Here is a 14,934-nt window from a genome sequence, read left to right on the forward strand (position 1 = left end):
AGCTCCTAATTTAGCATTAATGCTGAATTCCTTTTAGGCCAGCATTTCTCTCCTCTCTAGCCAAAGTCACCGGCCCATCGGTGCTCCCGTGAGAAGTCTCCTGGGGACCGTAAGTCTGAAAGCTAGAAAAATCACACACGCAGTCATCACTGATAAATTATTACTGATTTGCCCTTGATTCCCTACCTGTGATAGTTTAGTGGAGTTCTCGGCTATTTGGTGTGGCTACACACAGCATAAAATGAGGATTTACTGGCTGACTTCAAGGTAGGTTTTTTTTCACTAGCCTGAATTACCCTTCTTGAACAGTTTAACAGGATAACTGACATTTATTCTGAGTTGGGCTTGTAACGGGGCACCAAGGCAGGGAGTTAGTGTCTGACTAAACAACAAGAGTAAAGACTTTTAGCTTTCACTTACCTCTAAAGTAGGCTGGACTTTGAAAAGCAGCAGCACATTATCAATAGAAGCAGAGTGGCTTAGTGGATAGAGCATGGACCAAGTTTCTAGTCTTGTCTTCTGTGGGACCCCAGGAAAGTCACGTCTCTGTGCCTGTTACTGCATCTGTAAAATGGGGATTACCTTGAATCTACCCCAGTGCTCAGAACAGTGCCTGGCACATATTAAGAGCTTAACAAATACCATTAAAAAGTCACGTTCTTCTTTGCAAAGCCCAGGATGGGCGTTTCACATCCCAAAGAGTTTCTTTGGGTCACCTGGGCTGATGCACACAAAAAAATTCAATCCATAAATTCCAGCCCAGTAAAGGTTCTTCACTCCAGGATGAAAAGGGAGGGTGAGATTAAATCACAAAACATTTAGAGGAGTCAATAAAGCAAAGTACCTGTAGATTCCACTGGTTTTGATTGCACTGATGAAAGAATTCAAAAACTTTATTGACTTATAACCTGATTAGTATGCCAGATGAGAACCGATATTGTACAGAAAGTTGTACAGAATTTTTTACATAGAAAACTTTACAGAGCTGTACCATATACATTTTATCCATCTGAAAAAATTTTCTACATCCACTGTAATACGGAATGCTTGACAATCTTGTCTTTTTTTTGAACCATCAGAGCACAATTCACAGTATGAATACATTTCCAGTAAATCTAACCATCCCCAAACCATGCCAGATTTGTTACTTTAATATATTCAACATTAACTTCTGTACATAAAGTGAAATCTACACCAACCAAAAAAAAAAGGGGGGTGGGGGGAGGGAGAACCTTTGACAGCAGACTCAACTTCTTAAAATTTGTTTTCAGTGATTCAAGTTCCAGTCCTTTGGAGGATCATCCTATTTTAATGGCTCATATTAAAAAAAAAGCCCTAAAATAAGCAAGTTACAGGTAGTTAGTTCAGTAGTGATATTTTCTACCTTTACCTTGTGTTAGCAACCCTAGCTTCTGGGCTTTCAAAACAAAACGAAAAAAACCCCTTAAGATTCTCACAACTCAAAATTCCTAGTGCACTTGATAAACAAAATATTCTGAGGCTTCAGCGAATAAGAAAATAAAATAAAATTAAACAGTGCAGGAAGAACTATGTTTTAAGATTTTTCTTATATTACAGACCTGCATCTCTATACATTTCTCACAGGAGGATGATTTACCGATATCTCAGGCAGCCTGAGTGTGCAAAAAATCTTCAGAATAAGAATACCAGACAGAGTTGCTAAACATCATTTTTTTTTTTTTTAGCCAGGAACAGTAATTTCCTCTCCCCCCCCACCTCCCTGCACCCCCACCCCCACTATAAACACTTTATCCTTCACAATACAGCTCTCCTGAGTTGTACTTCTTGCAGAAGTTCACACCATTACATATAGAGTTCTTTGGGTAAGTCTCACTTCCACCCCCCAACTGCCTAAAGACAGTAAAAAGAAAAGCGCAGCACCCCCTGACCCACAGCCCACGCCAACAGGCTTGATGCCTAGACATGCCCAGGCCGAGAATCCGCTGGAGATAATGCATCAGGGTATTGTAAAGGGGACAGGAGTGTTGCAAGCCTGAATTTACACTCTTAACTACGTGTACCACAGACCCGTGGATGTCCTCCGCCGTGCAGAGAAAACGGCTCCGCAGCAGGCAGGAGAACCTCAACTCCGCGGGTCCTTTTTACAAGCTGAGGGGGTAAAACTTCTCAGAGAAACGTTCAGTCCCTATTTGTTTGCTTCGGGCTCTTGTTCTGTCGGTTGCGATATCTGAAAGACGACCCCAATACGCAGAAAAAACCTCCGCAGAACGGCTCGGAGTTCAGGAATCAGGTCAAATTGCATAATTTCACACAAGAGGGGGTAGTAGAATGATGCATGAGCCTTGAACTGGAAAAAAACAAAACACCCAAATGTCATGTCACCGTTCAGCCTTGCAGTCATGACACCCACCTCCTGTCAGCCCGTCCTTCAGTCAGCTACAACACAGCCGGCCCAAGCTTCGAAACCAAATCTCCACTCACACAGGGGCATAATCAACATTTACCACTCTGTTTTGTGAAAGGACCTTTCAATGAATACAGGAGGAGGAAGGCCAGTCCCTAAAAATGAGCCTACTAAAAAAAAAAATCAAGTGGAATACGTGAACATTTTGCATTTATGAACATACCTGCTAATTCTGTTGTACTGTAATAATAATTATAATTTGTAATAATAATTAAGACTGTGAGCCCAAGTGGGACAGGGACTGCAGCCAGCCTGATTACCTTGTCTCTACCTCAGTACTTAGTACGGGGCATGGCACATAGTATTAAACAATACTTAGTATGGTTATAAATACCACGCAGTATTGTGTTGTTTAATACTTACTACGTGCCAGGCCCTGTACTAAATACTGAGGTAGAGACAAGCTAATCAGGCTGGACACAGTCTCTGTCCCACGTGGGCTCAACAGTCTTAATCCCCATTTTACAGATGATTTAACTGAGGCACAGAGAAGTAAAGTGAGACACAGAGCAGACACGGGGGTGATGCTGGCATTGGAACCCAGGTCCTTCTGACTCCCAGGACTCGTCCATTCTCTTTCTTTTAAGTGCTTAATACAGTGCTCTGTTTATAGTAAGAACATATCTATTCTATTTATTTTATTAGTATGTTTGGTTTTGTTCTCTGTCTCCCCCTTTTAGACTGTGAGCCCACTGTTGGGTAGGGACTGTCTCTAGATGTTGCCAACTTGGACTTCCCAAGCGCTCTGCACACAGTAAGCACTCAATAAATACGATTGATAAGTGCTTAATAAATACCACTGATTGAGAAAAAGATTGGTATTTCTGAAGACTGCAATTTGAGCCCTAGATCAGACAGTTTTCAGGAAATATTTGCTTTCTAAAACTGGACCTCATGGGCCCAGACAAAAAGAAACACACTTTTCAAGGACATCACCCACTTTCCTCGTCTTCTCTGGCTGCAACCCTACACCAATAGTAGCGTGGGCAAACAGACGTGGCTGGACACTACTTGGAGAAGGGAGACAGACTTGCCTTTGTGCTCTTCTGCACAAAGAAGTAAGAGTTGCAGGTGCTACATTCAGACTTTCTTCCGTCGCCTGTTCTCCCACCAAGAATAATTCACCCAATGAAACCAGAAAAATGTTTGTTTAAAAAAATCACTATCCCTATATATGGATAAAATCATCTCCTGGTACTCCTCAGGGCTTTTTTTTTAAAAAACTTAACAGGTTCTAAACTCTGAGGGAGCAATCTTGATGCAGAGCTACAGCAACTGCTGGCCAGGCAAAGGTTTTGATCCGACTAGCTAGCTGACAGGAGTTACACCGTATTAAGATTTACGCGAGAGACGGGCCCGCTTTCATTCATTTCATACTTACTCTGTTGTCACTTATCTTTAGAACTTTAGTGAGGAACAAAAGTAATAAATTAGTCCAGGCTTCCCGGTGACTTTCTGAAGTGAGAGTAAGGAAGTAGCTCAGGGCTTCACTGCAGACGCTGCAGAGAAAGTTAAAAAGAAATAGCTAGTAACTACTGTAATCAAACTGAATCTATACAAACTAAGAGGGTCTGTAAAGCATGACTTGCTATTATAAAAGCTCCAGTTACAAATCTTGAAAAGTTACACAAGCCCATGGGAAAGCGCTGATCCATACTCTCCCAAGCACTTGATATAGTTTCAGGTGCTCAAAAAACACTGTTGACAGGTGGGTTTTTTGTTGCATTAATTAGCATTCTCTTTTTCAAGTTTAAACTGAGGCCCATTTTTAGGTAATGGACAAAAACAAGAACCCCAGTTTTCCCATTTTAGTTTTATATCATTTCCCCTGTAAAAATCGACAATTCTTGCCAAACTGGCTCACATTAAGCTAGATGCAATTTATTCACTGATCCTCTTTTCACCCTGCAGTTTTTCTTCTATTCAGACATACAAGGGCATTGCATCTTTTTAAGTGACTGCTACAAAATGAACTTCCATTTACAGTTCAAATACTCTGTTGTAGATCAAACTAATTTCTTGGGAATTTCGAGGCCCACAAAGCCAAAGGCCAGGAGTGACTTACTCTAGCAGCCGGCGCTGGACTTCGTCCCACGCGCTAGTCCGGGTCTCGTCCGTGTACATTCGGAAAAGGATGCGTAACCCACAAGCCAGACTACTGGTCTCCTGCTTCAGAAGGTTGGGTTTGGATTTTCCTTTGAAGCCTGCAGAGTGAATAGTAAAATCCCAAATAAGTGGGACTTGACTCGTATCTGCAGAAGAAAGTCTATGGCATCTGTAAAGTGCTTTAGGTAAGATAAGAAACACAAGAGTCTCAGATCTGGTGAGGGGTCTGCCTCTTTCTACCCCAGGAAAAGCTATTTTAGGAGACATCCTCCCACCCCTGAAACAAACATGTAACTTTTGGGCATTTGCTATTCACCCCACACTCCAGTGCCATAGTGCATACCTTTAAATGATATACATTATTCATATTAATGTCTATCTTCCCCTCTAAGTTCGTGATGAGCATGGAATGTGTCTGCCAATTCTATCTCCCAAGCACTTAGTACTGTGTTCTGCACATAGTAAGTGCTCATAAAAATACCATTATTTGAGGGAGGATGTCAATCAATCAATTAACACTTTCAACACAAGTTCTAGCTCCTAATCTGATCAGGAATTACAAACTCAGCTCACTGGGCAATCAGGCACACAGTCCCTTTGCCCTTCCCCACTGGAGATGGGGGAAGAGGAGGCATAGCCTGGGATGTGATTATGCAAAGGCCCAAGCTAGTTTTTTTTGACTGACCAGCACCTCATTTCGCCAGTAATTGCAAAGCTTTGACAATACTATTAATAGTAATAATAACAACAAAAACATTTTTATTTGCTAAGCATCTATGTGCCATGCACTGCATTAAGCACTGGGGTAGATACGAGATCATCGGGTCAGACAGTCTAAGTAGGACGGCGGAGCAGCTACTGAACCTCCGTTTTACAGATGAGGAAACTGAGGCCCCAAATTTAAATGATTGGCCCAGGGTCACTCAGTCAGCAAGTGACAGAGTCAGGCCCAAGCTCTTTCCACTGAGCCATGCTCCATCTCTTTTTCTGTTATTTGAAAGCCTATGTAGGAGACAAAAAGGGATTTTTCAAAACATGATTTGTCAAACGGCTTACCTGCCTTCCACAGCGCTGTCCTCTGTTCATTGTTTGAGTTAAAAGCTTTAGCAAATCTGTGGGATTCTAACAAGCAGTCCAGGAGTTTAAAAAGTTGTTGTGAGGTTAGAAAGCGATACATTCCTTGGTCTTGCGTGTCTACATGAACATCAAACTCCACTGCATCTCGCTTCAAAATAAATTTAGAGGAGTTAGAAATGTTATTTCCCTCCAAAAGAGCTGAACAGAGGAATCAAATCTTGGAATGTCTGCTTTCCCCATCCTCTCACAAATCTGCCCTTTTCACTTTTAAAGAATTCTCCATCCTCCTTTCCTATCTGCAAGAGGGTTAGGACTGAAGAGAAAGTATATTTTTTTCACTTTCTGTCTCCCCTACTAAACTGTGAGCTCACTGAGCACAGAGATGATGGCTACTCAACTCCATTGCATTCTCCCTTAGTACAGTGCAAAGCTTCTTCGTATCGAAGACTCTTTTTTGGCAATGCTGGGGAGGAAGACCCAGGATAAATGTAGTAATGAAAAATAATAATGATTTCGGAAATAAAAGCCTAGAAGTCTCCCCCAAGGATTTGAACAACAGCCTGATAACAATGATCTGCTTGACTCTTGGGGCTTAACAAATATTTTCTCCCAAAGCTGCAGAGGGAAAGCTACTCTAAATGATAGGACAGAGAAAAAGGAGGAAAAAGAAAACTCTCTTCCTCTCAAGTACATGCCTGTGCTGCGGCTAGGTTTTCTGCATCTTCTTTTTTACTGGTTGCTGGGAAGAACACAATGTTGTCAATGGTTTGAATGAGTTCCAGTTGCACGACACATTTAATCAACAGAGCAGCAAACAGTTTCTGTTCCGTCATTTCTACGGAGGAAAGGACAACACAGAGTGATTACTTAGAGAGATTTTTCCATAACCAATGATAGAATGGAAACAAACTATTTTTTAAAGATATTAGATATTCCCCAAAAACTGAGGTTGAACTAATGACAAGTTGCTTATGTTTCATAAGTGGCTTTTTCATCAACTTTCTAGGAGGCTAGTAACAATCTCCTAATGGAGTTCACTGGTGGAATGAGTTAAACTCCAAAATGTGATTCTGAACAAACAAGATCAATCTTGCCTCTTTTTCTTTGTTTATTTGAAATGAGCCAGGCTACCTGGACTACAATGAAGTGACAAGATCCCATTCTTACGGCTTTGGTGTACATGGACACAAAATATATGGTCCAATCCAGGTCTAATGAACACCCACACACACACACCCACCCACTCCCCAGGAAAAAAACAGCCTATAGAATGGGGATAGAATCAAGAACTTAAAAACAAAAGCAACGTGGAGCTTTTAAAATAGGTTCTGCCCTAACTGCTAAAATTTTAGTATTAAAAGGATTGCTGCAGAGGGTCAGATTCCTTCCCTGGCTAAGAAATTGGACTGAATCAGCCATTTGCCAATTGGCATGTTCAGGCTGTCTACCAAAAGATCAAATGATCAGGAGTTAAAATACTCCTGGGCTGCAAGTAGCCTGCAGTAGGTGCGTACAGAAAAATCATGATCTCGAGTGGTAACAGTAAAAAGGTTTGTGGGCTGATGCCTATCTACGCCAAAGGCCTCCAATTAAACAAGGCCCTTCTTGTTTAATGGCACTTCTAGGCAAAAGATGCGGATCAAGGATTCTGCACCAATTCTGAAAACCTACAACAGAATCAGATGCACAGGAACTAACGACCTTTTACTGATGTAGAGGAAAAACAAACAAAAGCTGCGTCAATATTCCCACAGAGCAGGTGCAAGGCAGAGAAATATCACTACCAGTAACAACCATCTTCAGATGCTTTAATTTCCTTTACAAATATTTTTGTGGTAGCTAATTAACTCCTGTGATGGGATGAAATCCACAGCAAACCGATCGTTTTAAAAGAAATGACTCACTTGCTGAAGGTCTTGTTTTGCCCACCTCCTCGTTCATGATGGGCACAATGCTGGATGACGTTTGCTGTCTATCATCTGCAGATCTTGGCGGAACGGAATCATGTATATCCACGGATTTCTGCGATACGGTATCCTGGGTAAAGCCAGAGTTTACGTAAATTCAAGAGAAATTCCCAGGCCGGTTCATGTTCAACAGACAGTAATGGCTATCTTGCTTCACTGCTGTTATCAATGTAAATTTTCCACCACGTTCAACTACTACGTTAAGCAGTAAAGACGTCGGTTATCCATTGAAACCCCCTTGCGTGCATCAGGAATTTCTGAGCAAATCCTATCTGTTCTGATAGGTTGCCAACTTGTACTTCCCAAGCGCTTAGTACAGTGCTCTGCACACAGTAAGCGCTCAATAAATACGATTGATTGATTGATTGCTGGTCATGGGAGAAACAGCAGAGGGAGGAGCAAGGGGAATAATTCCACCGCCCTTAGCGAGTCCTATTAAATGAGTACAGTTCATCATCATCATCAATCGTATTTACTTAGCGCTTACTATGTGCAGAGCACTGTACTAAGCGCTTGGGAAGTACAAATTGGCAACATATAGAGACAGTCCCTACCCAACAGTGGGCTCACAGTCTAAAAGGGTGAGGCAGAGAACAAAACCAAACATACTAACAAAATAAAATAGAATAGATATGTACAAGTAAAATAAATAAATAAACAGTAATAAATATGTACAAACATATATACATATATACAGGTGCTGTGGGGAAGGGAAGGAGGTAAGATGCGGGGGATGGAGAGGGGGATGAGGGGGAGAGGAAGGAAGGGGCTCAGTCTGGGAAGGCCTCCTGGAGGAGGTGAGTTCTCAGTAGGGCCTTGTCTACAGTTGATGTAGACACACGTATGGTCCTCAGAGAAGCCACCCGATATTAAACCTCTTGGTCCCTACCTCCTGCTAGAAGCCCAACAGGGAAAAACAGCCATTCCGTATTTGGCCAGGAACAGTTGGGTGTTGTACATGCACAGTGAAAACCCAATTTACACTGCATCTTCCTCCTTACTAGTTTTTGGGATGGACTTGTTGCTAGACAGACTTTCCACTCATTACCACTTCATAATTACCCTTTTAAAAGCAGTACCCTTTTGACTGAGAAACTGGAAGCCAAATCCAGATTTGTACCCTCACCCAGTGCCACTGATTAAACCCCAGCCCCTTAAGATAATATACAAGTCTAAAAGTTGATGATCTTCTAGACTGTGAGCCCACTGTTGGGTAGGGACTGTCTCTATATGTTGCCAACTTGGACTTCCCAAGCGCTTAGTACAGTGCTCTGCACACAGTCAGCGCTCAATAAATACGATTGATGATGACCTAAATTTCCCAGCAACAGAATACCTAGTTGCAAACCCACACACATACATTTTAAAAAATGAGCTGTCCCAAGACAATTCTGTCTTAGACCACTAAAATATTCTCAGTTATTTTCACCAAGGCAGTCCTTAAAGATTGAACTTCTTCACCTTGAAGCAATCACCAATTGTTTTTCACTCACCGAAGATGGGGAGACGGGGGTGGAGTCATCTCCTGTAGGCCGCCAAGTTAGGAGTCTGGAAAACACAAGGGCACATGTACATCACAGTAGATTTGGAATGGGCAGCAAAAAACCCCCCTAAAAAACCCTAAACTTTTTGGTGATGATAAGCTGTCCTCTCACAGCTAAAATACTGAACACAGCCACGACAAAAAAAAACAACTGATGCCAGAGAGTTATTTTCCTGTTTTGAAAATGCTGCTGCTCTTGCCAGTGTACCTTCTGTAGTGTGAAAACCATACTTCCAGATTTATAAAATTCCAATTAATTTAAGTACAAAGGTGACTGTAGATTGTAAGCTCCTTGGGGGTAGGGTTCATCATCATCATCATCAATCGTATTTATTGAGCGCTTACTATGTGCAGAGCACTGTACTAAGCGCTTGGGAAGTACAAATTGGCAACATATAGAGACAGTCCCTACCTAACAGTGGGCTCACAGTCTAAAAGGGGGTGACAGAGAATAAAACCAAACATACTAACGAAATAAAATAAATAGAATAGATATGTACAAGTAAAATGGAGTAATAAATATCATCATCAAATAGTAAGTGCTCAATAAGTACCATTTATTGATTGAAGATAAACTTTTCAGGCATATTTCTTAGCTCTGGGGTTATGATACTAATTGTAAGTAGCCTCTCTCCAAAAGGAAAAGGAAATGGCTCAGCCTCAAAAATACTGACTCCCTCACACCATCCTCACCCTTTCTGAAGATTTAAAAAAAAAATCCTTTGTGTTTTAGTCATAAAATGGCAGAGTAAATGAGATTAGCTGGAGCGCGGAAACTGGAAGAAGAAATCTGAAGAGCCAGTTGCCACGCAGGAGACCCAGATCCCAAGGCAGAACACAATCCACCAAAACGAAATGCATAAAATGCACCTAAAATCCCTGAACTTCAGCGCACACTGTTTTACAGTCACCGTTTTCATCTTCATTTTACAGATTAGGGCCCAGAAAAGTGAAGTGACTTCCCCAAGGTCACCCAGCAGACAAGTGGCGGAGCCGGGATTAGAACCCAAGCCCCCTGACTCCCTGGGCTCAGGCTTTTTCCACTAGGCTACACTGCTTCTCATTGATAGAGACAGACAGAATGGGTGGATTGTGTTCTCCCTCAAGTCCTCAGCATCATCTGTCATCATATCAGATCACGGCGAAGAGCCCTTACTAAATCTTAGGCATTCATACGTACATTCCTGATAACTCACTGCCAAACAAAAAAAATCACGAGCTGAATATTCATGGTCAACAACGTATACATAAATTTTATGGATTGTAGTTTTCTTACGCGTGGGGGATTGTGGTTTTGAAGATGTCCAAAGTGCAACTGCAAGTCTTATCCCAAATTTCTAGGGTAAATTTCTCCCCATTTAGAATCACAACGTTCTCTAAACAGTTCGTACCAGATCGGGCTAACTGTTCATTGTCTGAAAGAGAAACAATCACTTGTTTATTTGAAGCCAACTGGATACAATATTTGTGCAGTTTTAACACAGTGTGGTTCAGTCTTACCTTGCTGCACACACCAGTACAACTGGGCAAATATGTCATCCAAAAGGACATCACTAAGTACTTCTAAATACTGGGTGAACACATCGCAGATTGCATAAAGTGCATGATTGCAAGTAGTTGTCATCCATTCCGCTTTCTGGGGAAAGAAAAAGAAGATAATCGCTAGCAGTGTCTCTCAGTAGTAATGGCTGAACCTAGTGAAACAAAAGTGGTGGGATTTTAAAAATAGAGAGGGCCCGAGGTGCCATCTTAGAGAAGCAGCATGGCTCAGTGGAAAGAGCCCGGGCTTTGGAGTCAAAGGTCATGGGTTTGAATCCCGGCTCCGCCACGTCTGCTGTGTGACCTTAGGCAAGTCACTTAACTTCTCTGAGCCTCCGTTACCTCATCTGTGAAAATGGGGATTAAGATTGTGAGCCCCACGTGGGACAACCTGATCACCTTGTATCCCCCCAGCGCTTAGAACAGTGCTTTGCACATAGTAAGTGCTTAACAAATGCCAACATTATTATTATGATCTAGAAAAATCACTCTTACCACCCTTACTGTCCCCACAATCTTTAATAATAATGATAAGCACTTACGGTGTGCAAAGCACTGTTCTAAGTGCTGGGGAGGTTACAAGATGATCAGGTTGTCCCACGGGGGGCTCACAGTCTTCATCCCCATTTTACAGGTGAGGCCCAGAGAAGTGAAGTGACTTGCCCAAAGTCACCCAGCTGACAAGTGGCGGAGCCGGCGTTTGAACCCATGGCCTCTGACTCCAAAGCCCGTGCCCTTTCCGCTGAGCCACGCTGCTTCTCTAACAGTACATTAACTGCTAATGTACTGTGCAGGGTGGCCTCCATACATAATTGTTACCTTCTTTCTCCTTGATAATGGAAAACATTACAGTGCATCATCAGGCCATTCACCTTGTGGGCATGCCAAAAGAACTTCGTCATTTATCATCTTGTGGAATATTTGCTCAGCAGCATCGCACCCACACCCACTCTGCCTGCCTCCACTTAACCCTGTCCTCTGCCACCTGCCCACTGGACGGCTTGTTCCTCCCCCACATTTACAGCATAATCATCATCATCAATCGTATTTACTGAGCGCTTACTATGTGCAGAGCACCGTACTAAGCGCTTGGGAAGTACAAATTGGCAACATATAGAGACAGTCCCTACCCAACAGTGGGCTCACAGTCTAAAAGACTAAAAGCATAATAATAATAATAATGATGATGGCATTTATTAAGCGCTTACTATGTGCAAAGCACTGTTCTAAGAGCTGGGCATCATTCACCGTCCCCCTCCCCTTGCCCCCTGCTTTTTACGGTATTTGTTAAGCGCTTACTATGTGATACAAAATAATCAGGTTGGACACAATCCCTGCCCCACATGGGGCGTACAGTCTTAGTCCCCATTTTGCCGATGAGGGAACTGAGGCCCAGAGAAGTGAAGTGACTTTCCCAGGGCCCCCAGCAGACAAGTCACGTCCCTCTGACTCAGCCTTGCGCTCCTTCCACTAGGCCATGCTGCCTCTTTGTTATTTTACTCTGTTCATGTCTCTCTTTTGTTTGTGAATACATGCAGAATTAGCGTAGATGCATAAAGTAAGTACGCTTGTTGGGGAAGGTCTGAGTATGATCAATACATGGGGTGTGTCTCTATATGTGTGATTTTGATGTGCATGAACCAACAAGATCCTCCCTGACAGGAAAGGGCAATGAGCCACAATTCCTTTTTTGCTTCAGAGAAGCAGAGTGGCTGGGCGGAAATCAATTAATCTCCCGATGGAATTTATTGAGCGCCTCCTTGTTCGTAGGGCACCGTACTAAGTGCTTGGGAAAAGTGCAATCGAGTACAGTTCGTGGACATGATCCCAAGGAGTTTGCAGTTGCGAGGGGGGGAGAGGCATTAAAATCAACTGCAGCTAGGACAAACGGCAGAGTGAAATCATATACATACTCTGTAGGCTTGAGGGTGGGATGACAATTAAGTGCTTAATGGGGAGTGACCTAAGTGCACAGGGCCGGAGAGGGTGTGTAGGGGGAAGGCTTCTTGGAGGAGATGCCATTTTAAGAGGGTTCTAAAAATGGTGAGCATGCTGGGCTGTCTAAAACGAAGGGGGAGGAAGTAAGCAAGGGGTTGGTGGCAGGACAGATGAAATCAAGCTACAGAATGTGGTTTGGGTTGCAGTAGGAGATCAGCAAGTTAAGATAGGAGAGGGGGAAAGCCAATTGAGTGCTTTAGAGTCAATGGTAAGGAGTTTCTGTTTGATGCAGGGGTAGATGAACAACCACTGGATGTTGCTGAGGAACGGAAAACCATGGACTGAACTGTTTTTCAAAAAAATAATCCAGCCGGAAGGGTGAAGTGAGGACTGGAGGGGAGAGAGCTTGGGGGCAAGGAGGTAAGCGAGGAGGCTGATGGAGTAGATGAAGGAGCTAAGCGAGGAGGCTGATGGAGTAGATGAAGCGGAATGAGGTACGTAGTTGCTTCAGCACGGTAGCAGTTTGAATGGAGAAGAAACGGTGTATTTTAGAGACGCTGAGAGGGAAGAACCAAGAGGATTTTGTGACAGATTGAATATGTGGGTTGAATGGGAGACGCATCAAGGATAATACCACAGTTACAGGCTTCTTAGACAAGGAGGGTGGTGGTATTTTCTGCAGTGGTGGGAAAGTCATGAGGAGAACAGGGTTTGGGTGGGAAGATGAGGAGTTTGGGTGGGAAAGAGCATGGTCCTGGGAGTCAGAGGACTTGTGTCCCAATCCTGGCTCTGTCCCATGCCTGCCGGGTGACCAAGGGGAAGTCAAAACTTCTCTGTGCCTCTGTTACCTCATCTGTAAAATGGGGATTAATTAGCTGTTCTTCCTGTTCTCTAGACCATACACCCCATGTGGGACAGGGCCTGTTTTCCTGACCTGATTATCTTGTAACCCTCCTAGCATTTTAGAACAGTGCTTGATACATAGCAAGTGGTAACAAATACCATTCCTATCATTATTAGGAAAGAGCCCAGGCTTTGGAGTCAGAGGTCATGGGTTCAAATCCCGGCTCTGCCAATTGTCAGCTGTGTGACTTTGGGCAAGTCACAACTTCTCTGTGCCTCAGTTACCTCGTCTGTAAAATGGGGATTAAGACTGTGAGCCCCACCAGGGACAACCTGATCACCTTGTAACCTCCCCAGCGCTTAGAACAGTGCTTTGCACATAGTAAGCGCTTAATGAATGCCATTATTATATAACATGCAGTGGGCTTTAAAAAAAGGAGGGGCTACAGCATAACTGGGAAGGACCTTTGATGGACGTAATATAGTTGACCAGTGGAAGTAAAAGAGTGGAACGGAGACCAGGTGGAAATAGGGTGCTAGGAGAAATACGATGGTCTGTTTAGCCTATCAGTCAACACATGGGAAGTATTTGCAAAGCGAAAAAAAAAAAAAGAGATATGAACCTGACAAATGCAAGTGAAAACTATAAATTAGAATTTATAAACTCCCATTTTCCTCATTGTGGTTATCTGAAAAGAATATAATGGACAAATGTAGGAATAGCAAATGTCTACAACAACTCTAATCCACTGAGGACAACCTCTGAGTTTTTCTCCAAAAGAATGGTATCTTATGAAAATAGTAGAAGGATGGTTATCGAATCCTGTAAAAGGGGAATACAAGGGGGCAGTGGGTGGATCAGACAGCAATCAGCTCACGACTGCATTTAATAGTCTATTCTAATGAAACAAACAGTGAACCAGATGTGAAAAATAAATTCTGTGGGCCTCACCTCTGTCTGCTGTTCTGGCAGTTTCATGTTGTCGAAGATTCTGAACACAATCCTAAACAAATCCTGCCACCAATGCTTTTCATAAGTGTGGCCGTAGGTTTTCATTATTTCAAACATTACAGTCAAACCCCTAAAAAGAAAAACACAGACAGAGTTAAATACAATGAAAAGAGCATATCAGTGGTCTCAACTGCTAAACTGACAGGAATTCCACTAAAAACCACACGCTCTAAAAATTTGTTTCAACCAGACTCGCTCATATGTCTTATTCAACTAATAAGCCCTTAATTGTACATGATCAATTTAAAAATGACACTGAGAAAACCTCCGAAGGCTTCCCGGTACACGCAATCCCCAATTTAAGGCATTCTGAATAGAGATAAGAGCATTTGTGCCATTTCTGAATTTACATTTTGCCACAGCTTTCAAATGCCTCAGGTTCCAACTTTACAACACTGAGGGGCATGGGACAGCAGAGAAATGAAAAACAATTTCAAAAGCTGTGATTAGCTGGGGAAGGAGG

The 14,934-nt window shown here is 42.7% G+C and overlaps 1 protein-coding gene across 1 annotated transcript in view; it reads right to left on the reverse strand.

The window, feature by feature from the left end:
* Window positions 1-860: 860 nt before the first annotated feature.
* Window positions 861-14,934, reverse strand: part of ARFGEF1 (ADP ribosylation factor guanine nucleotide exchange factor 1) — an 86,744-nt gene continuing 72,670 nt past the window's right edge. The window contains exons 30-39 of the mRNA XM_038766776.1: window positions 14,412-14,541; window positions 10,640-10,775; window positions 10,416-10,554; window positions 9,090-9,144; window positions 7,534-7,666; window positions 6,325-6,464; window positions 5,609-5,777; window positions 4,512-4,650; window positions 3,828-3,945; window positions 861-2,329 (exon numbers count right to left, since the gene is read on the reverse strand). Coding sequence (XP_038622704.1) covers window positions 2,168-2,329; window positions 3,828-3,945; window positions 4,512-4,650; window positions 5,609-5,777; window positions 6,325-6,464; window positions 7,534-7,666; window positions 9,090-9,144; window positions 10,416-10,554; window positions 10,640-10,775; window positions 14,412-14,541 — 1,321 coding nt within the window. The 3' untranslated portion in view covers window positions 861-2,167. The remainder of the gene's footprint in view (window positions 2,330-3,827; window positions 3,946-4,511; window positions 4,651-5,608; window positions 5,778-6,324; window positions 6,465-7,533; window positions 7,667-9,089; window positions 9,145-10,415; window positions 10,555-10,639; window positions 10,776-14,411; window positions 14,542-14,934) is intronic.

The sequence above is a fragment of the Tachyglossus aculeatus genome, chromosome 25 (assembly GCF_015852505.1).
Source record: "Tachyglossus aculeatus isolate mTacAcu1 chromosome 25, mTacAcu1.pri, whole genome shotgun sequence".
Lineage (NCBI taxonomy): Eukaryota > Metazoa > Chordata > Mammalia > Monotremata > Tachyglossidae > Tachyglossus > Tachyglossus aculeatus.